This window comes from Melopsittacus undulatus, chromosome 8 (genome assembly GCF_012275295.1).
Source record: "Melopsittacus undulatus isolate bMelUnd1 chromosome 8, bMelUnd1.mat.Z, whole genome shotgun sequence".
Lineage (NCBI taxonomy): Eukaryota > Metazoa > Chordata > Aves > Psittaciformes > Psittaculidae > Melopsittacus > Melopsittacus undulatus.
The window spans coordinates 55105840-55128325 of record NC_047534.1 but is presented as its reverse complement, the minus strand read 5'-3'; the positions used below and the strand labels follow the sequence as shown (position 1 = coordinate 55128325).

The 22486-nt window shown below is 43.4% G+C and overlaps 1 protein-coding gene across 1 annotated transcript in view; it reads left to right on the top strand.

Annotated features, from left to right (window-relative positions):
• Positions 1-22486, top strand: part of DIP2A (disco interacting protein 2 homolog A) — a 93443-nt gene that overhangs the window by 18155 nt on the left and 52802 nt on the right. Inside the window, exons 2-3 of the mRNA XM_034065516.1 lie at positions 11239-11310; positions 17500-17619. Coding sequence (XP_033921407.1) covers positions 11239-11310; positions 17500-17619 — 192 coding nt within the window. The remainder of the gene's footprint in view (positions 1-11238; positions 11311-17499; positions 17620-22486) is intronic.

Here is a 22486-nt window from a genome sequence, read left to right as displayed (position 1 = left end):
GCTTTTAGGGAGTGGATAAATGGGTGATTTGGAAGGAATTAGATGCATCTGGTAACAATGACATCTAGCAGACAGTAGATGAGCATGTTTTAGGAGAGGATGATGTGTGTGTGAATAGGGAACACTTGAGAATCGAGCTTATTTGTGTGGACCTAATAGTGAACAGCTACCATGGGGGAATTCATGCTAGAAATAGAGGTGTTGGAGTTACCCATATGTTATTAAGAAGCAGAGAAGATGAGAAGCCACTGTGAATGATTTGAAAAGCAGCTTAATGACATGACCTTAAAAATGGAATGGAGTTATAAACATGACCACCTCCTGAATAACAGCATTTTTAATGGATTTCCCAGTTTACCGTGGGATTGGCCCAATTTTAGACACTTTATTTTTCTCAAGCAATTGTCAATGGAATACTTTGTAGATTCCAGTTGGAAAAGTAAAGTTAAATAGCTAAGTAGCTTGGTAAGGAGATTTAGAGGCAATGCTGTCAAGTCTATGGACACAGGATCAAAGGATGTAGGTCAGAATTCATATGCTGTGTTCTGGGAAGCAGCAGTTGCAAAGGATAGGCAGAAATGATAGCTAATCAGTTAAAGCAGTCTTGTGTCAGATGCAATAGTGTTGAAAGCAGTCTCTGTGCAGCCTTGTGACAGCTGCAATAGTGGTTCTCCAGCCTGAGGCATGTCAGAGTGGTTGGTACTACTACACTGGTAAGTTTAGGTACTGCCAAACTGTGTTCTCAAGAGGGAGAGCTTTGAACAAGTTAAATGTCTGAGTGGCTCAGATGCAATCAGGTGTGTGCCTCTTAATATCTATAGGTTGATGTCAGTGGGAGTGCTATTAAAATAATTGGCACAAGAGGAGGAAACAGTTGGGAGAGAGCAGGGGTAGGAGGTGCAAGAAGCTGAATGTACAGTATACAGCTACAGTAAGTTTGAGAACTGTTAGCCAAGGCCCAGTATGTGTTGGGGCAGCTCTTAAATAGATGATAGCAGCTTTCTGAAGTATCATGCTCGTCTGCTACTGGGAATCTCTTTGCTCCTGCTGCCTGTGAGCTGGGAAAGATGAAGAAAGGAATGGGAGAGTAAGTTAGGAATGGGTAGTTCTGCATCATCTGGGTATATTCAGGAGGCTAGTTACTGTGTACATGAAAAACAGGTGATGAGGGCTCTCAAAGGTATCATGGAGGGCAACAGTAAGATGCAATGGCTGGAAACATAACCTTAGATGGAAAATAAACACATTTTTTAGTGGTAGGAAATACTGGAACAATATTTTTGCTATTGGAGTATTTTGAAGTCAGGGTGAGGTGTATTTATAAAGATGCTGTTCTACTACAGCTGTTGAACCTGCAGTTGAAACCCAGTGCCACTTAAAAGATCTGCGTTAGGGAGAGTATGTAAACAGATAAACCTTGTGTATGGCATTGACCCATACTGAGAACCTAGCCCACGTACTCATAATAAAGCGTTACATATCTGGCTTTGCTTAGGGATGGGGAGAAGCTTGTAAGCTTAGGAGTGTGTTTTTGTCTTAACGATCAAATCCCTCATTTTGTTGTCCTTATAAAACTCCAGCACTGAAATATGCTGTATTTGTGGGATTTATTTAGAGGCAATGCTGTCAAGTCTATGGACACAGGATCACAGTTCTCTTTGTAAGTCTTGGATAGCAACCACAAGATTACAGCTGGAGCATTTGTCAGTGAAGACAGAGGCAAAGTCATTGAGTACCTTGGCCTTCTCCATATCCTGGCTAATCAGGTCTCCCATTTCCTTCCAGAGGAAGCCACATTTTCCCTAGGTCCCTTTGAGAATCTGGTTTTCCTATTGTCAGTAGCAAACTGATGGCTCCTGTCTGGTTGCTAAGTAGGAATGGCTGAGCTGAGCAGATGGGAGGCGAGCAGGAGTCAAGCAGTCCATACTCTATAACCAGCACTGATGGGAGGCTGGTTTGCTTGATCAGGTGGGGTAGGATGGCTTGGTCCTTGATAATGGCCTTCTCTGCTGTGAAATGATGGGGTTAATGTTTGTGAGTGCTCACAGCTGCCGTGTTTAAACAGATCTAGTGTGTGCTGTGTGCTAAGCTTAGCTGGTAAAGCACTGCTCCCACGTATGTGAGTAATTGAGAAAGGCCTTTACAAGCCATGTTCTTGCACTTTCCCAGGGCCTGGATTCAGGAAAACTGCATTTGCTGATCATTTACCAGCTCCTAACCTCAGCTAGACACTTAATAAGGAGTGTTGCAACTAGAAATCAATGTAAGTAAGTTCAGCCATCATCGGGACCCATGCTGGGCCTTCCCAAGCTTGTAAGCACGGAGGTGATCCGGTCATAATGGGGATTGATGGTTTTCCTCTCCTGCCATGGCTGTGTGCACCAGCTGGCTTGCTCTTCTGTGTGCTGCCATGAATAATTCAGCTGGTTTCTTCTCTCCAGTGTAGTTTATCATTCTGTAGTTTGGCCACTGAACCCCTGGATCACTTCATCTATTTCTTTGTGATCATACCCCATGAAACAGGGACCTGGAAATCCACTGTTCTGTAGTTTATGTATTGAAGCAGTGAGTAGTGTGTGGTTATGTGACTTCTCTTTGTATGTTTGGAATGTGAGTTTGGAGCACGGGGCTGTGGTTTGTGTCTTGGGGTTTTCTGGTGGGTTTGTGAAAGATTTCTGTGGTCTCATTAATGAGTTGGGTCTTCCCATAGATTTCTGAATGAGGCTGTTCCAGTCTTCAGCATTGTGCATTGTGCCTGAACAGCATCTTTGCTGTGATGTGTTGGGCTTTGTGCTTGCTCCCCAAGTATGAATGTGAGGTTTGTGCAGCTTTCACACACCATGGAGCATTTAATACCTGGAGTAGATGGTGTGACTTCTGGGGTGTTGGTGCAGAGAACAACAACAAAATCCATGTCACTGCCATCCGAACAGCACACCATAAAAAGAAAGCTTCAGACAAGATATGGAAGTTTAATAGTCAGAAGTATCTTCATCGTGCTCATTCATCACTGTGGTAAGGAGTGTGGGGAGGATGTGACCAGAAAGGAGTTACAACAACTGAAGTTTCAAACAGCATGAAATGGTGCATACATCCTCTCTTATTTTTGCACATGCGTTCCTCAAGGCAAGGGTGATTGCATAACATAAGGCATGTATTATTTTGGTTTGTGATTGCTTGTTTTAACTGAATTAAACAGAAAAAATCACATCCTATAGAGCCAATGATGTTCTTCTCTTTGCAGTGGTATTGGAGGGGAATGTGTGTTAAGGATGTTGCAAAAAGCACTGTAGAAAGGGAGTTTTTTCCTTACTCTCCCCCATTTCTATGTCTGGTTGATTGTAGATTTGCATCTTTGGGGGCACTTTTCAGGGAATCTCAGACCAATCTGAGACTGCTCCCGGACATTGTGGCAGTAGAAATTGTTGCTAGAACCAAGGTAAGGGACATGGTTTTGTACCTAGTAGCAAAGTATCTTCCCCTCCTTCCCGACTGCATGTTTTTGTGTGAAATGGCTTGGTTCAGACAGTTCTTTCTGGCCTAATTCATTATAATGCTTGATTACTGCATGCCAGACATGAGTATTTTACCTTGATATTGTATCCCTGCTGCATCTAGGATGTGACAAGCAATCTTCTTTTGCTGGCTTTTGTGGGAAGCAGACAGCACATTCCCTATTTACCAGCTGATTTCCACCACCCCCCCCCCACACACATACAGCTTTCCTCAGCTTGTTAAAAGGGGATGGCAGCATTCCTGATTTACATCATAATGAGTTGAGAAAGCTGGATCTGCTTTGATACATTCTGCTCATAACCTCTGGGTGAAGACTCTAATCAACTTTAGAACACATCCAGTGTTTCAAACCCACTTCTCATACCTCTGAAGCTGCAGGAGGGATCGTGTTTGGAAGCTTGTATCTGCTGAGGAAATACAGACCATCATCTTCACAGGAGCTTAAAGAAGATGGTTCTTCATTTGTCCTTCTTATGCAGTAGGAGAGGAGAGTACATTTCATTGAAAGGAAGCATCTCAAGTTAAAAATGAGTCCTGTTTCATACCAGTAATTGTTAAGAGCAGAACCATGGTCAGACTGGCACAATTACGGATGTATGGATAGCTGGCATCCGTCAGTCTGTTCCTGTATCCTGCAAAGAGTCCTAATGGGATAGATGGGACGTGGTCGAGTTTGAGCTTTTCCTATGTCCCCATGGAGTGAGCTTAAAGGTTTTCTGAAGCAGCAGAAGAGCAATTCATTAATGGGGCCGAGCCTGGAAATTTGCCAGGATGCTTTTGGGATCCAATTATTTCATCTTCTTTTACCCTGTCAAATGCCACCTCCTGGCAGATGAAGCAGATAATGGCTTCAAACCAGGCAGCTCAGCATCGTTCAGCATCCGCACACACTGCACAAGTGTGGGTTTGCCTGGCCTGCATGGACTGATCCCATCCCTGCTGCACTGCACACTTCATTCACTCTGGCTTCTTTGTGGTTCCTTTGTCTAACAACTGCTTTGAAACATTGATATGAAAAGGTGGGATATGTGTCAGGGTAGAGTTTTCTAATTCTGACATTTCTTTGCCAATAGCAAAACTCCCAATTGCTTGATCAGGCTAAATTTAGGCCAAGAAAAAGCACAAGAGGCAATTAATGGTATTGTAAAATAGGTAGTCCCGTTGTGTAACTGTGCATGAAGTGGAAAATGTAGCCTTCTGCTACTAACATCTTGTTAGATTTGCTTCCTTTTCTCTCATTAAGATACCTGTACTTAGTTAGTCAATATTTGTCCGGTTCCTGGAGCTTGGCATTTCAGTGATTTCATTGTGTATGCAAAGCTTTAATGGAGCTGTGTACATTGCTGGTGTGGTTGGAAGGGACTCAAACCAGGCTGGTTTGGGCTGGAAGGGACCTTAAAGTTCATCCAGTTGCAACCCCTGCCACAGGCAGGGACCCCTTCCACTGGAGCAGCTGCTCCAAGCCCCTGTGTCCAACCTGGCCTTGAGCACTGCCAGGGATGGGGCAGCCACAGCTTCTCTGGGCACCCTGTGCCAGCGCCTCAGCACCCTCACAGGGAACAGCTTCTGCCTAAGAGCTCAGCTCAGTCTCCCCTGTTCTGGCAGGTTCAAGCCATTCTCCTTGGCCTGTCCCTACAGGCCCTTGTCCCAAGCCCCTCTCCAGGTTTCCTGCAGCCCCTTTAGGCACTGGAGCTGCTCTCAGCTCTCCCCTTCAGGAGCCTTCTCTTGTCCAGGCTGCCCCAGCCCAGCTCTCTCAGCCTGGCTCCAGAGCAGAGCTGCCCCAGCCATCAGAGTAGTGATGTGTAGTAGCTGGAGAAGTTGTGTGTCTCCATCTTGCTACTATTGCGTGCAGACAAGTTCTGTGCTGTGACAACTTAAATTCAGTCCAAGGGCTGAAAGTCCTGCTGCAAAATAGGAATCACCAGTAACTTATTTTCAGTGAAGTTGTGCTAAACTTCCGGTACTGTTTTAAAAGCATCTCGATGCTCTCAGGATGTTTAAAATAGGATCTTCAGGATAGAATTATAGGTTAGTCAAATGCATCACCATATGGAATGATCAGATGTCACTTATTTCCATCTTAAATGGATTTCTATAATATGACAGATTATAATCAAGATATCTTCACACTTCACTTAGCTCATCATATACATACTAAATTAAGGCATCAGTTGATAGCCCTTACTTCAGAAAGCAGCAGTGCATCAGGATGAAGGACTGCTGTTTGAATGCTTTGCAGACTTGGAGATGGGAGGAAGTGTTATTTTCTGGATCTTAAAGAGAAAGCTTCACCCGCTCCTCATGCAGCTCCACATATCTATGGTTTTTAATGACAACATGGACATAAGCTTAGCTGTGGCTGGAATACTGTGCTGTAGAGTGAGTCCTGGAATGAAGCTGTGCTGTACAGAAAACAAATGGGACTTTCCACATGAAGTGGCATGCCAGAATGGTCTTCAGCTACATGACAAGTTAGAAGTGCTTCTTTATAGCTATGATGGCAAAGCATGAGTTTTAATAGAAGAGCAAACAACTGGAAACTGATGTACTTACCACTCTTAACCAGAAAATACCTCCTCAAACCACTGAGTTTAGCAGTACAACATCTGTATACAGCCACTTAATTCAGCGTAAAGTTCAGTAATGATGGAAGTACAGCTTGTAATGTAATTTGAGGCACAGAATCAAAGGTTAAGATTGAAACAGGAACGATAGGAGTAGCTAAAAATGCAGAACCAAAACTGCTTAATGGACTAGTTATTTCCAGACACTTGTGAGATGTCCTGCTGGTTTATCCACATGCTAGTAATAGTTTAGCTGCTAGAGGACGAATCCAGTGGCAAACATCTGTTTTGCCAGGAGAAATGGTGGTTCCTGAGCTGGCAGGAAAAGGATAAACCCCCTCACAACCGTGGTTTAGAGATGTGTTGATTGTGGGTCCTGTTTGGAACCAGATTGTTTAATAAGTGCACCACTTCCAGATAGAGATTGTTGTTTAGATGGTTCTTGTGGTGCTCATTGCAGGTAAGATGTACCAGTTCCCAGGTATTACTTGTGTGTATTAGTTTCAAGCCTTGGAGTGGTAAGCATCCTTAAGAGACTGTCTCTGTGTTGATGTTGGCTATGATGATGTTGGCACTCTGAAGCTGTATCAGAAAGCTCGCAATGCACACACATGGTAGAACTGAAGCTCATGATCTCTTCATGCTCTAATAGCTGTAGTTTCAGAGCACGTGCAGGAGATGAGCCATCTCTCCCTTGTTCTGCTGTCATCTGTGTTGGTGAGGTCTCTTTTCCTGTGTGCTTCCATTGTTTTCCTCAGGACTGCTTGGCACATGATTTGCTCTGAAGGATGGGTACCGTGACAGACTGAAACCTTTCTTGTGCTGGCTGCATGGGTCAGTGTTCCTCAGCACATCTGTCAGTTCTCCAGCTGTTACACCAGGTGTTACTGCCTTTCCTTACTGTTGTCCTCGTGATAGTTCTTAGCAATACCTTGATGGGTTTTGCTTTTGCAGTGGACACAAATCACAGATGCCAGAGGAATTATTTCTTTCACAATTTCTTGTCATTTCTGACTTGGAAGTAAGTCAGAATCATGCAGCAATGCAGTGATCCTGCTAGAAACCTGTAGCACGATGCAGAATACAGCTTGGTGAGTTGTTCCACTTAACAAAGGTACTTGCCACGTCTGAGAGGTAGAGTCAGAAATCAGTGCCTGCTGCACTGATTCTTCCAACTCCAAGCCTTCAAATGCAGTTACAACCTGCTCCCTGACACACTGGAGAGCAGGTTTTTCCATCCGAGTTATGTTTTAAACTGCCAGCTTGCTGCTGCCTTTTCAAACCATTCAGGAGCCAGCTCTTCAGGCAGCACTCCATTGACTCCTGCTTTATACTCATGGAAGTGGCAAAAGCTTTTGCAGTGATTTGTCAGTAGTTGGTACACCTGAGAGGGTGATATACCTGATATACGTGGGATTGTGACTGTGCTCACCAGTGGCTGAACGGTTGAATCCTTAAAGGTTTTATCTTCCAGATCTAATACATTTTATTCTTTTCATCCACATTTAATGCACAATCATCTCCTTTAGAAGTGTCATTGTTGACCAGGAGGCATTTCCTTACCTTTAGCAGGTGGAGCCATCCTCAGCTGTCTGGTACCCACAGTCATCCTGTACTTACATAAGGGACTCTTGAGACCTCTTGCCAGCACAGTGTGGTGTCTCCCCATGAGAACTGAAGTGCAAACTACTGCTGAAGGGCTGGAGAAGTTGCTCACTTCATAGCAAGCTCCTTCCCATGAGCTGTTCTATGTCTGTCAGCATCTCACTCATCTTCCCTTCTCCATCAGAAGCCTTTGAGGCCTCTGCAGTGCGGGTGTACAAAGGAGGTAGAGCATCTCTGAATGTGCTTTGCCCTGTATCTTCATGCACTGAGGAGGAGAGGCTGCTGCACTCTCTGTTAGGCACACAGTGTTTGTGAGCTGCATCGCTCACCTATGCCCAATTCCTAGTTCAAGAGAAGCTTTTTCTAAGCACTGTTATCCAGTGGGTAGAACTGCCATAGCATACTTGAGCTTACAGAGTCAGGGCTTGAGGAATGTGAAGAGGCATGGCAGCAGTATCTAGGCAGTGAAGCCTGTGCTTGTTTGCTGTTCCTGTGGTTTTGAAGAGCACTGAAGCATTTGCTCTGTGTTCAGCACCTACTTTTCAGCATTGAGAATAAACTAGTTGAAATTCTGGAACCCAGCAAGTGTATAGCCAATGAAAAACAAGGGAGGAATCCCTAATTCCATACAGCTAATACTGAGTTGGTTAATTTGGCATAAGATTCTGTTAGCTATAGTGGTCACACTGAAATAAAACCGTGCCTAGATTGAACAGATTCTTTGTGCACTCATCAAGAAAATGGCTTTTGTAGATCATTTTAATAAATGCTAACGCTTCCCTTTATGACTAGCTTAATTTTCCCGCTGCCTCTGACATGTTTTGCAGTATTCCAGCTATTCCAGGCAGAGCACTAACAGCTTGACTCGGTGTCCCGCTTTATCCCAGGCTTCCCAGCTGGTTTGCTGGGAAGAGACAGAGGAACCTCATCTTGCTTTTGTGTGATCTAATAACTGGGGAGAAAGTGAGGCTAAATGACAGCAGCTGTGGCCACCACACACCAGATGTGGCTAGCAGCTCTTTTGGGAAGAGGTGAGGGCTCACAAAGAACCCCAAATGATGGGTTAATCCCACTGAGCCTCTGAGGGTGAAGGGGTGGGCAGTGATTGTCAGGGGGAAGCCCCCCCCCTCCCAGGCTTTAGATTGAGGAACAAAGGGAATCTCTGCTTGGCAGCAAAGTGGGAATTGCCAGTGGGGCTCAGAAGTCAATGGAGATGCTTCTGACTTAGGACTTAACCCATTCAAGGAGGATTCTCAAGTGAGCACTGTAGCAGAATCAACGAGTGCAGGGAGGTGCCAAAGCTGGAGAAGAGCTGGTTTACATGAGACTCTTTACAAGCCTCTCTGCTGATCTGCTGCTTCCGTTGGGTGATGCCTGACCTGCACAGGGATGTAATGTAAGGATTACTTCAGGAAGCTCTGGATATGACTGTCCTCACTGGAGCTGTGGTATGGCAAGTGTCTGTTACGTGCAGCATTTGTTACTTCCAGAGTTTGCTGAGATTGCTTTTGTCTTCCAAATGCCTTCAGTTTTATGATACATTGTTCTGGCTGCGGGTGCTTCTTGTCTGGGTTTTGGTTGGTTGGTTGTTTCCCTTCCATAGCTGAAAGTGCTGCACCTCTTTGTGGTACCTGTTTCCTTTGTAGAGCTGCCTGCCTTAGGAGAGCTGATCACAACAATCACAATGACAGGTTACACTCAGGCATGCAGATCTGCTTGGGCACTTGTGTTTTGGTTTGGTTTCCTTCTTGTTTCAGTAGAATTATTTAACATGTATATACAAATTATATTTGTGTGTATTTCCTCTGCTCAAGGACAAGAGTAACCAAAACATTTCTGTCTTTTGTCTATGTTGTATATGAAATATTTACACAGGTTTATGAGTAGAACCTGACAAATTCTGTTTGGTTGTAGTTTGCAGCGATTGAAGCTCTCCGGGACTTGCATTTTCTATTCCCTTACCTGTTTGGAACTGTGTCTTCAAGCTGGCATTGCTTGTTTTGGCATTCTGTCAGTGACTTTGAATGATGCAAATTCACTTCTTTGTGGGGTGGTTGGATGAAATGACTTTGTTTCTGTTAGCACTGTCCTCTGATGTAGGAGAGGGATGGATAGATGAGGAAATAGCAGCACGTAACACTATGGACAATATTAACCAAACCCACCACTTATGTATTAAGACAAATACCCAAGGAACATTTCAAAATACAGAGTAGGAACTTTTCTGTGTAATATCTGACTGAGGAAAAGAGATTCTTGCTTCTGCATACCCAGACCACTTGTCCAGATGAGTTAAACATTACTGTTACTAGTATATCATATTACTATATATATAGTTAATAACCTCATTTCCAAGGGAATCCCATGTAAATCATACCCCGTCTTTCTCTGGATTACCTTTGTAACTTGATTCTGCTGTTTGCCTGCAGATAAGGATTGGTAAGGATAGACACAAATACCCAGCATATTATAGAGCATGTCAGATCTTGCCCAGAGAAGCTGTGTCTGCCCCATCCCTGGCATTCTTGTGTTAATAGGATGGAGAATAAGTTTTAGGTTTGGCAGGAAGCAAATGGGCAGAGGTAGGCTGATTTACTTGGGGTTATTTTCCTCTCTTATATGTCCTTTTCATCTGTATGTTGCTGGAAGAATGTCCTTGAAGCAAAGATCAAACCGTTACATTTGACTTCTGTGTCCTAATTCATGTCCAGGTCATTACCTGCCTGCGTTCTAAAGTTCACCTTCTATTTGAGTGCGTTTCAAAATATATAATCAGGTATCTGTAATATCTTTAATCTTGGATGTATTTCACGCTGGGTTGATCCATTTGCCACAGGGAGGGAGGGATAGAAGTCCACTTTGTTAATGGAACTGCAGAATACCTCTCCATCTTTAAGCAGGTGTGAATGGTGGGAGCTGGGAGTGGTTTTACATCCTGTTTTCTATGCTGAGGTCTAGAAAAGAGACAAAACGTGTAAAATCTTGGTGGGGTTTGGGGTTTTTTAATGCAGTTTCCTGCAGGTTTTGCATGAAGTTCTGTTGGTGGAACCATGGCACTGCAGATCCCCAAATGTTTCAGAACCTCTTCTGGGTCTCTGTAGTTTTGCTTTTATTCTACTCTGTGAAAAGACTTCATGTTTTACCAGTGGAGTCTGCAAAACAGGTTTAAAACGGGATATCAGGTGATAACTGTGAATAAAAGCTAGTGCTGGAAGGAGATTACCACCTCCTAGAGTTTGAAAGCTTCATTGTCTTAACAGTGCATCTGGTTTGTGCTGTGTAAATGGCAAATAACTCCAGAACCAGGTTCAGCACAATGCTGCAGACAAAACCACTATCCCTCTGTTGTATACCTCCAAGGCAGTGATGATTATATCTGCATGGGTAGTATGGATATGGCCATGAATTTCTCTGACATCCCCAGGTCTTTGTTGCTGTTGTGACTCATTCAGAATTAGCCAGTTTAATCCGAGGGATCATGAAAATGAGAAGGCTTATTTCAAACCAGTTCAGTAATTCAAACCAATATGAATTTGTTTCTTTGTTTCTTTAGGAGACATCACTCAGAAAGGATATGAAAAGAAAAGAGCAAAGCTGTTAGCACGGTACATACCATTAATTCAAGGTAAGAGACTGTGTGTAAGTTCCACCTTTTGTGCTAAATCTGGGAAAATATATAATGGAAAAGTTCTCATTAAATAGATGAATTAATAGTGTTTGATAGACATGGCATCTAACCAGTTTCTTCAAAATACTGTTTAATATAAACTATTACTGCTTAAGGTGTCGGTTGTCAGAGTTTATCTTCAATGGCTGAAAGCTAAATGCCCAACTTTTTGGTTTATTTTTATGCTAGGACACTTAAATCACTCTGGGTTGAAGCCATTGTGCTGCCACTGAGCTTTAGGCTTGTATTTGCTAGGTAAATGCTTCCATAGCTGGAGAGGTTCTGCTTGAGAAAAGGGAAAATGAGAGGACAACTGAGATGAACGGACCTGATCATGAGACACTGTAGATAGATGAGAGAAAGAGAATCACAGGTATTATTTTGTGATGTTAGTGTTATAGTAACAGAGGGATCAATGCTGTGATTTTGGTCCTGCCTTAGTTCAGATGCTTACAGAAGTTACTGATTTGAAGGAGAAATGGGCAGTTTTGTGCAAATTGTGGAACTAGATGATAGTCTCTTTTGCTTTGGAAATCTTGACATAGTGATGCCTTTGGCTCTTTGACTCCCTCGAGTGCTGCTCAGCTGGGGTGGTTTAGGTGTGGATTTGATGTTTAACAGTTAGAATGTGATCTGGAGTTTCATCATGGGTTTCTGAGCATGGGTTTGTTGTGGATTTGCTGTTTTACCCACAGCTGCAGCTTTTCCCTTAGCAAATGTATATACTCTGTGGACCATGCAGGACCTAACCTGGCTTTATAAAAGGGCTCATTCCTTGAATAGAAGCAGTTTGGATTTCTCTGATACATCCTGCAGTCGGCAGCAAGCTTTAGCTTCACCTGCCAGGAGGAGCTCTTTCATTTCTCTGTTCATAATACCCTGTGCTCCAGTGCAGGTTAGTTAATGATCTTGATATCAGGACCTGTCTTGGGCAGGGACACCTCACACTAAACCATGGCACTCAAGGCTCTGTCCAACCTTGAACACCACCAGGGATGGAGCATTTACTTCTCTGGGCACCCTGTGCCAGCACCTCAGCACCCTCACAGGGAACAGCTTCTTCCTTAGGTCTAACCTGAATCTACCTTTGATAGACCATGCCTTGTACTTTTCTCCATGTAAGATTCTGTTCCTGTCAGGAGCCCAGGATGTGGTTGTAGCCATTCATCCTTGGTAGCTTGCTTGCTTCTTTTCTGGTTAATGTGCTTAAACAGACATTGCCTCTGCTGACTCCACTGGTGTAACCAAAGTTATGTAAGTGATGTGGCCAACATTACCCTGAAAGTTAATAGCCAAACAAAGAGGGTTTTAACAGGGATCTTCCAAGGTCCATGGCCTCAGTCAGCCAGCCATCTTCCAGCTGGTTTTGCCAGCTCCCTGCCACAGAGGCTTTTCATTGTCTGGCTTCTGCTTCTTTTGCTGCCTGCTTTGATTAGAACTGGGCTGCATGGCACTTAGATAATTCATATGAACTTGGGTTGTCCCTGACAGGCAGTATCCCCTATGTTAGGAGAGCTGGGTTGCTTGTGAAGTATCTCCTGAACTGCTGCTTTGGGTGCTTCAGCCCAGCATTCATTAGAGTGGCATGAGTTTTACAGCCTGCTTAGAATGGACTGTTATTCTGAGAAATCAAAGTTGTAGCTTATGACATGGAGGTGTTCTGCTTCCCAGTCTTGTCATAATGTCTAAATGAGCTTGTCTCTTGCTGTTGGCATTTTCATGGAGACAGTTTAGTTTCCTGGCTAGTATTTGGATTCATTGGATTTTTAGCAAACACTTGTATTTGTTGCTGCTTCCTTTAATGGCAAATAGTGACACCCTTAAAATGGTTTCATTTCCTCCAGGCTTATGAGCTGAAGTTTACTTCCTCGAGTAGAGGAAAACATTATAGAACAGTGGAAGATTCTCATGCACAACCATTTATACAATGTCTGTTATCATTTCTTTAAACTCCTCATTTTCTGATATGTTATTCTGGGTAATAAATTGCATTGGGTAGACCCTTGTGCAGTGTCACTGATCCTGAAGGTGTGAACCTTTAGATCACTTCAGATCTTGGAGACAAAAATGTGTGCATCAGGTAATATGTTCTGGGATGTGATATGACAGCAGCAAATGGTCAAATTGAACTATGACCTGTGTAAGGGCTGAATACTTAATAACTAAGGTAAGATTTCTCAGACCAAAAAGTGAAGAGTAGTCCTCAGCTTTCAGTCTCTTGGGGGATAATTTCCATTTACTCTCCTGCCTTAAGTTTGCTATGAAAGGATCCAAAACTCAGCATGTTTCCTGTAAAACTGCAGCATCTCGGGTCATTTTTATGAGAAGAGGTTGGCTGGTTTTTTTCCTTTACATTTCAGTAGGAACTAACTGGAAATAACTATCCAAAATCCTATTGAAAGCAATCTGGAACTAATGTGTCTGTTACTGTGGAGCCGTACTTAACCTAGGTATGCATCAGCCCAGCATCAGCTTTGCTGAGTAGTGTGAGGTACACAAGTGATGGTGAAATCAATGGGTTACATCCAGATACTTCATTTGAAGGTGCTACGCAGTGATGCACCTCTTCTGTCATGCTGCATGAGGCAGTACTAACAGGGAAGGAGAAGCTGTTTTCATCACACCTGGTCCTGTGCCTTGCATACATTAATAAACAGCTAAAAAACCTTCGAGGAAAGATCTTACCTATTCTTGTAGACTGCCTGTCTCTAACTAGGAATGACCTGAAGCTCCCCTCTCCTTTAGGGCAAGGCAGAGGCAGGGCCAACTAAGAAATACTGCATTCCTTGGCCAAAACCTCCCTGGGTTTGGTAGGGACCCTCTGTGAGTGTGGGTGGAAAACAGACCACGGTGGAGAGAGATGAACAGGAGGGCTTGGATCCATGGAGAAGGGGTGGAAACCAAGGGCAGGGTTGGAGAAGATGTGCTGAAGAGCCTTGAGTGGTGGGTCTTTGGGCAGAGCAGGGTGCTGGGTTTGGAGGAGACAGCAGAGAGAGACTAGGGCAGAGCTGGGTAGAGCAACAGGCTGGCCTAGAGCCAGACCAGGAGTTTCCCACACTTCGGTTATTTTCCCCCTTGTTGTGCCCCTTTTCCTTTCTTTTAGTGCTCTGAACCTGGTGCTTGTCTTTTGTTGCTGTCTCATTTCTAGAGCCAGTTCAACAGCTGCAGAAAGGTTTAATGGTGCACAGAGAGCCTGAAGTTGGCCTCCCTCTTCCCCTCTCTTTCTGCAAAGCTCTCTAATGGGATATGTCACCTTCTGCAGACTGTATTTTTGGAGGCATCATACATAACTGGGTAGCAGTGCGAGTGAGACAGAGCTGAAGGATTTGTTGCCGTGCTACTTTAGCTCCTTTGGCTTCACTTTTACCATTAAAACATAGAAGATTTTTGTTTCAGCCAGTAAACTGCTTCAACTTGTCTCATATAAATTAACTTAGTTTAGAACTGAAATGACTGTGAATTTCTGTTTTGGGAGATTAGATTTCCAGATCAGTCTTTTTGCAAAGGTAAATTAGATTTATCTAATCTACCAAATCTATTTAGATTTGAATTCCTAATAGCTGTTACAGATAAGGGTTTGCTGAGACGTTGGTGGAAGTCTTTTAAAAACAGTTGAGTTTGACCTTAAGACATCCCATCTTACACTGATCATATGAAAGAGGCAATTGAGCAACTGCTCAGCATGTGGCTTCTCAGAAGAGACATCTTGCAGGTAAAGTTTGTGCTTTTGCTAAGTGTGATTTTGACATTTATCCTAGGAAGCCAGGCTGAGAGAGCTGGGCTGGGGCAGCCTGGACAAGAGAAGGCTCCTGAAGGGGAGACCTGAGAGCAGCTCCAGTGCCTAAAGGGGCTGCAGGAAAGCTGGAGAGGGGCTTGGGACAAGGGATGTAGGGACAGGCCAAGGGGAATGGCTTGAACCTGCCAGAACAGGGGAGACTGAGCTGAGCTCTTAGGCAGAAGCTGTTCCCTGTGAGGGTGCTGAGGCGCTGGCACAGGGTGCCCAGAGAAGCTGTGGCTGCCCCATCCCTGGCAGTGCTCAAGGCCAGGTTGGACACAGGGGCTTGGAGCAGCTGCTCCAGTGGAAGGTGTCCCTGCCTGTGGCAGAGGTTGGAGCTGGATGAGCTTTAAGGTCCCTTGCAGCACAAACCAGTTTGGGATTCTGTGATTCATTTATCTTTGTGTGTCTGATGCTAGATGTGTTTAGGCAGGCATCCTCCCCAGCAGTGCTTGCTCTCGTGGTCATGGTCCTGTCTACTGGTCAGTGCTCTTATCATAAATTGGTTTTGTTTCTATAAATCAAAATTGCTTGAAATACTGGTGTTAGTCTTGGCTCTGCAGTGTTAGTGAATGGAAGAATACAGTTGTAATTCCAATATTAACTTTAATTTCATCCTGTAGAAATGAATTGTTCAGTTAATTGGAGCAAGCAGCCTCTTTGAGATGACTTTTAGTTTTTGCTAGCTTTGGCTAAGATAAAAATGGACCAAATTGAGTGATAGTGGATCAAGTCTTCAGTGTGTACTGCTGAAAATGTTATTTCTGTAAAGCTCATCAGTGTGAATGGGGGATTTAGCAAATTACCCAGCTGCTTCTGCTGAAGGCCAAGGGACTGATTTGCATAGTACCAGAATAAATTACCAAGTTCACCAAGCTTGTAGAACGGGATTTTTCTGGCACATACTTGTGCAGCCTAAGAATGACATGTAATATCTTACTGTTTTTACCAAAAAGTGATGCTTTTCACATAGTTCCTTGGTATTTCTGTGTTATGAAGTGAAACCTTTGAGGAAGTGAAGAGGAAATGCACCTGTGGTTGCCAACAGCAGCACTGATTTTGTGCCTCATCCTTATTTAAAGGGTACTTCTGATGTTCAGTGATACGTATTTCATTGTCATGGCTTCATTGTGGTCTTACAAGTCTGGATTTCAAGGCTGTGTGGTCACCTGCTTGCCTACCAGCTGCAGGAGTTTGGAATGGGGGTTCACAGGCTATACTGAGCCTGGATAGAAACAGCTTCCTAAAGCTGGGTACTGAACTGTAGGACTGGAAAAGGTAAGAGTCAGATATTCAGAGTGGAGCATTAATCTCTTCTTCCACTTAGAACTTATTGCCAGTTTTGGAGGAAAAAACCCAGCTCAGTTATTGCATTATCTGTTGCATCTGCTCTTTTCTTGGCTCAGGCTTTGAAGGAATTACTTGCCTTAATCTTTTTAATGAATATAAAGTTGTTCTTTGTTGTATCCAGATCGACAGCTCTCGCTGGACTTTTGACTTGTGGTTATGTTGAACATTCATTCACATGAAATGCACAGTCCAGTTCTGGAGTATTTTCAGCACTCTTCAATTGTCACATCAATTCCATTGTCAGACTAAGGTTGCCTTTCTTTTAGAAACAGTATTCTGCTAAAGGTTTTTCAGGGAATGGGTCCTCTTTATACCAGGTAAGCACATGATGTTTCAGCACTCCTCAGTTCCATGTTCAAGTGCCCTCCATTGAGGACACTTCAATTTCTTTACTGGCCTCATTTTCCCTATCAGCACCTGTTATCTACTTAAAAAAGCTTTACTTTTGGAAAGTAGGAAATGATGTTCTTTCTGTATAGCAAACTGTAAAAGACAGGAGCATGTCTCCGGAGTTGGATGCCCCATCCTTGTCATTGTTCAAGGCCAGGTTGGATGGGGCTTGGAGCAACTGCTCTAGTAGAAGGTGTCTCTACCCCATGGCAGGAGGATGGATCTGGATGAGCATGAAGGTCCCTTCCAACACAAACCATTCCATTATTCTGATTCTATGATTTCTCTTGATGTCCAGCAGTTAGACAGGAGAGGGTTGATTCCCTTTCCTCCCTCTGCATGGATCTGGCATGCAGAACACCTAATGACAAAGGACTGTAAGCAAAGTAGAGCAGTTTTTCTCTGATCCTCACAAGTGTTTGTTATCTTCTGTGTGAAGTGCTTATCTGATGAAGCTAGGGTTCAGTTTAAATCATTTCAAATGCAGTTGGAAGATGAGATTTGGTTTTTAAAGGTAGGTATAGACTGAGGGCTCCAGTTGAACTTGTCTGTGTTCTTGACACCTCCTTACTCAGGAAGCAGATGTGTTATTCATGAGCCTCAATTTGTACTGAAATCAAACTGTATTCCAGGTGTGGATCCATCCCTGCAAGCAGAGAACAGAGTGTCAGGCTCTTCACAAGCCACCGCCACTGGTGTGAAACAGCAAAAATCCCGTTCCAACAACTCCAGGGATGAGCGCTTCCGATCTGGTAAGGACATGAAATGTAGCTGAAATGGCAGGTGTTTTAAGAGGAAAAGTCATACCTACTACACCTAAATACAAAGTTGGAAGTGCTTTGGGAGAATGGAAGAGCTGATGAGTGTTTTTCAAGTAGCTTTTTGTATTTCTTATACACGAGTGGGTTTGTTCGAATGCAGAATGGAAGAAGAGGCAGGAGGGAAAGGAATCGTAACCATGTTTTCTGATGTCTTTCTGACTGTGATTCTTACACCCTGCTTAACAGTTTTCTCTTGTTTGCTGAGAAAAATGATTGGGTTGTAGTTTATGGAGCAGTTATTTAAACATTTAGAAGATTGCATTGTGTGAGTTGTGGGTTATTTTGCTTGTGAGTGGGTTGTTTTGTTAAAGAAAGGTTATAGGATTATTATATTTGTTGTAGCTCACTTTCGGATATTTCCTGGTTTAAAGCAAGTGCACAAAAAAGGGAAATGTCACAATGGATATTCTACTTAAGATTAAATGGACACCACTGTGACAAACCTGTTTTGGAAACTTGTGTGAAAACACCAATATCCTCATCACATCCTGTTGCCATTGTTACTTCTCAGGTGGTTGAAGTATAGTTTCCCTGTGAAATTCCTTGTCACAATAGTAAGAAGGGGCAGGTGTTTGGAAGGTGCATTCTCTCCTAAATACCTTTGGACTGGAAGTTTTTCTGTTTGTTTTCTAGGGTAATTATATGTCTTGGGTTTGGGGATGGGAAGCACAAGTAACGGCATGCACTGCACATCCTTATTGTGCTGTTGGTCTTGCATTGCCTTGCTTTTTAGCATAGTGGTTATTGCATCATATTTGTATATTATGGAAACTAATTAAATGACATGTTTAAGAGTATGTACAAATTGGTTATTTATATTTATTCTTGCATTTCAAATGTATCATCAATAGGCTTTCGCTGTTGAAGATACTAGGGAAAAACCCAACAGATTTAGTGGTTGAATTACAGCCACATTTTGCAAGTTACTTCATGACCAGTTGGATTCCAAATCAATTACAAGCATGAATCTGATAGAAATTAGATCTTTAAACGTGTGGTGGTGTTGAACTAACAGATAAACTCTGCAGAAGGAGCAGAACTACAATGGGGAACTATAAGCTGAGAAAGTTGGGAGGATCTAGAGCACTGCTATGTATGAGCACTGCGCTGTATGTGAGCATTGTGCTGTCTACGTGGACATTCTTCCTTGTCTAAGAGCCTCAGATGTCCTAATTTGCACCAAGGATACTTAACAAAGCAACCCAATACAACAGAAGCAAGGAAAGAACCCTGCCATACTACTGGTGCTCTCTGGGGGAAGTGTGGCATTGGGCTCATGCCACAGTGCAAGGCACGTCAAAACAGGGGGATATTAACAAGTTCAGTTCCTGTACTTGCTGATGTAAAGTGTCTTTAAATGATGAACAGTGTCTTTAAGTGATAGCCTGGCTATCAGTGCTAATGATCAGTGCTTCCTCTTTTCCTGGAGTTAATACTTCTATGACCTTGTTGATTTTAACATTCTTAAAGTGGAATTCTGAAGCACTCCTCACAGCCTTGTCAGGCCAGAGCTTAGCCAATACTGTTACATCTCAATATGAGCATTTCTGAATGACCTGAACTGTTCAGTGGACAGTTACTCAAGATTAAGCCTAATGTGTAGGGATTTTAGGTTATTTCTTATCACTGGCCAATGCCAAAACCGTAGGTAGCACTTTACATGGGCTGCCATATACTTGCTGAAAGTATCACTGCTCTGATTCTAATAGATGTTGACTCATTAGTTGATTTGAGTCTGAAAATGCTTCACATTGGAGTTGACTTCCACTATCTGAAGGGGGCTACAAGGATGCTGGAGAGGGACTCTTCATCAGGGACTGCAGTGATAGGACAAGGGGTGATGGGTTCAGACTGAAACAGGGGAGATTTAAGTTAGATCTAAGGCAGAAGCTGTTCCCTGTGAGGGTGCTGAGGCGCTGGCACAGGGTGCCCAGAGAAGCTGTGGCTGCCCCATCCCTGGCAATGTTCAAGGCCAGGTTGGACACAGGGGCTTGGAGCAGCTGCTCCAGTGGAAGGGGTCCCTGCCCGTGGCAGGGGTTGGAGCTGGAGGAGCTTTAAGGTCCCCTTAACCCAAACCACTCTGTGATTTCTTGATGCTCTTTTTCAAGGGTACTCATGCTGTGAGATGGATGTCTACATACAGCATGAGCAGGATCTATGTTGATGTCTCAGAAAACACCAGTTACTGCAAAGTGGCTTCAGTTGGTTCCTCCCAGTGCTTTGTCAGAAAGAGAGGCACAGTATTGCTTCACAAAGCAGTACCAATTTAGCTGAGAAATTCTGTCTATACTAAAAGCATTTTCTACTACCCAAAGAAAAGATATCCATCACCACTGGCTTGAAATGTTGTTAGCATTTTAAATTTCCCCATCCTTTGGCATACATTTGAAGGGTAAACAGCCTTAGGCTATAATTCAGAATACTATTGCTTCTTTTATCCCTTTATGCCTCTCATGACTTCTCCTGTGTCCTTTCCAAGAGCAGCTGATGAGGGTGGAATGCCACTTTTCACCAAACAGGATCTCTTTCTGGAGCAATTGTAGTTATTTTAGAACAACAAAATGACTTAAAATAAGCAAGTGGAACAATTTTGCCTTTTCATGTCATTAATCTGCCATTTATTGCCTGTAAGCACGATTTTTAATAGATTCCCACAGTTGTCCATTTGAATTAACTCTAATTTTTATTATCCACAGATACTTGTCTTCAAGCAGTAAATATTACCACAAAATTCCAACAGTGAATACCATCAATAGACACTGTAGGTACTCAGCCACCTAATAGTTCCTGGGACAACACTTAACATTCCAGTGCTTTACTTAGGCTTTTATCCTGCTAGAGGATGCGTGGTAGAGAAAGAGAGAAATGCAGGGACTTTGCAAGCATTCATCCATCATAAGCACTAAAACTCTGGTACTTGCAGTGCAGATGGTGATGCAGCAGCTATTGCTGCTAGCTGTTCTTCTAGGGCTTCTGGTGGAGGTTCTGTGCCTTCTCCTGTGTTCAGTCCCACTACTGCCTGGTTTGGGGTCAGAATACACGAGTTCACTGGTAAGCCTTGAGGGTGCCTCAAAAAGGTTTCCTGGCACCTATACTTTCTCTTTCCACTTGATCCCACAGCCATACTGTGTGCTGTAGTAGCCTTCCTGGAGTCATACAGCCTTTTCAGGTCAGTTTTACTTCACCCTCACTCAGCCACCTCCCTGGGAATCCTTGTCACAGGGATGCGATCCTACGGGACACTTCAGAGTGCCATTTGTAGAGGGCAGCAGGGCTGGTTGCTTTGGCTGATGGCATTTGGAGACCTGTGAGAAGCAGGAACACTGGTCAGCCTATGGATGCCTTTTTTAGTTCAAACAACTGTAGAAATTCTTCCTCCTGTCCCTAAGGCAGGAACAGGAATCAGGGGCTGATAAAACAAGCAGAGGCTACAAACAGGGAAGAAAAATACTCTTCTAATAGCTGGAGGGTTTAGGGTCTAATATTTCAGGTGATTTATAGTCCGCAAAGTATTTCTTAGTGTTCCTCTCCCATCTTTCACCAAGGACATGTAGGAAGAAAGGAAATGAGAATAGGTACTTAAAATGGAAGAGAAGATGACGGGTTTAGTGCAGCAGAGGAAGGGGAGAATGTTTTGAATCTATAATGAATTGTTGATGGCTGTTTGCAGCTTTCACAAGAGCAGAAACAAGTTGTTCAAGGCTTTTTCTTTGCCTTTTGGATATCCTTTTTTCTCCCTTTGGTATGGGTAGCCTTCATGTGAATCAGCTGGTGGGCTTGCTGGTGTCACTGGTGGGCTTGCTGTTGAGCTCCCCACTGCTCACTGCTGAACACTTACATCCTCTGCTCTCAAATGCGGTGCAATTCCCATCACATTTGATCTGGGTTTAATGACTAATACACTGGGGAGGACTGAAGTCCACAGTTCTTATGTGTGAAATGAGTTTTGCAGTCCATTTTTAACCCTGTAGTGGTAAATGATGGCAGAGAGCTGTTGTTTGCAGTTCTGCCATCCAGCTAAGCTTTAATTTATTACTGTCTGAACTTTTCTACCTTGAATGTTCTCTGGCTTTAAAATGATCTCATTCCTTTTACTTTAGCAGAGTCTCTTTTGTTGGGTGCCTAATGTAGAAAAGCTCTTAAAGGAAACATGGGATAGGAGCAAAGGGAACCCTTGAGTTTATTTGGCCAAGAGAATGGTCCTGCTCAGTTGTTATCCAAGGACAAGATACTAACAGCAAAATTCCAAGCTGGAGGTAGATCTTAATGAGTGTAGAAGGAACTGATGTGTTTAATCAATGCTATAAAACCAGAATAAAATAGCATCCCAACTGGTTCTGGTTCTATCCTTCACTCTGGTGTTTTCCAGCTTTGAGGTGGGAGTCGGGAGGGCGAGAGGAGGAGGTGGAGCTGATTTTGCCCTCTGGAAATGGAGTCAGAAGTAGTTCCCATGCTTGCTGCCACAGATCTGTGTGATGTTCTGACCTGTCCCACTCTCCTTTCTTAACATTCCTCAATGCACCCTTGCCTGGAGACAGGCCTTCATTCACAGCTAGCTGAGACTGCTGTCAGGCTCTGATCTGCCATGCTATTTAAGGACTTGATGAATATATATAAAGAGTATAAATATTGCATGTTATTTTTCTCTTTTGGAAGACCTTTTCTGGAGTGAAAAACATTGATGTTCTACCGGATGTAAGAAAAATGTCTTCTAAATAAAGCACAGATATATGCATGGTGGAAGTGAACGCATCTTGTACTTACTGTCTGTATGTACTTAAAAGCTTGGCTTTGACTG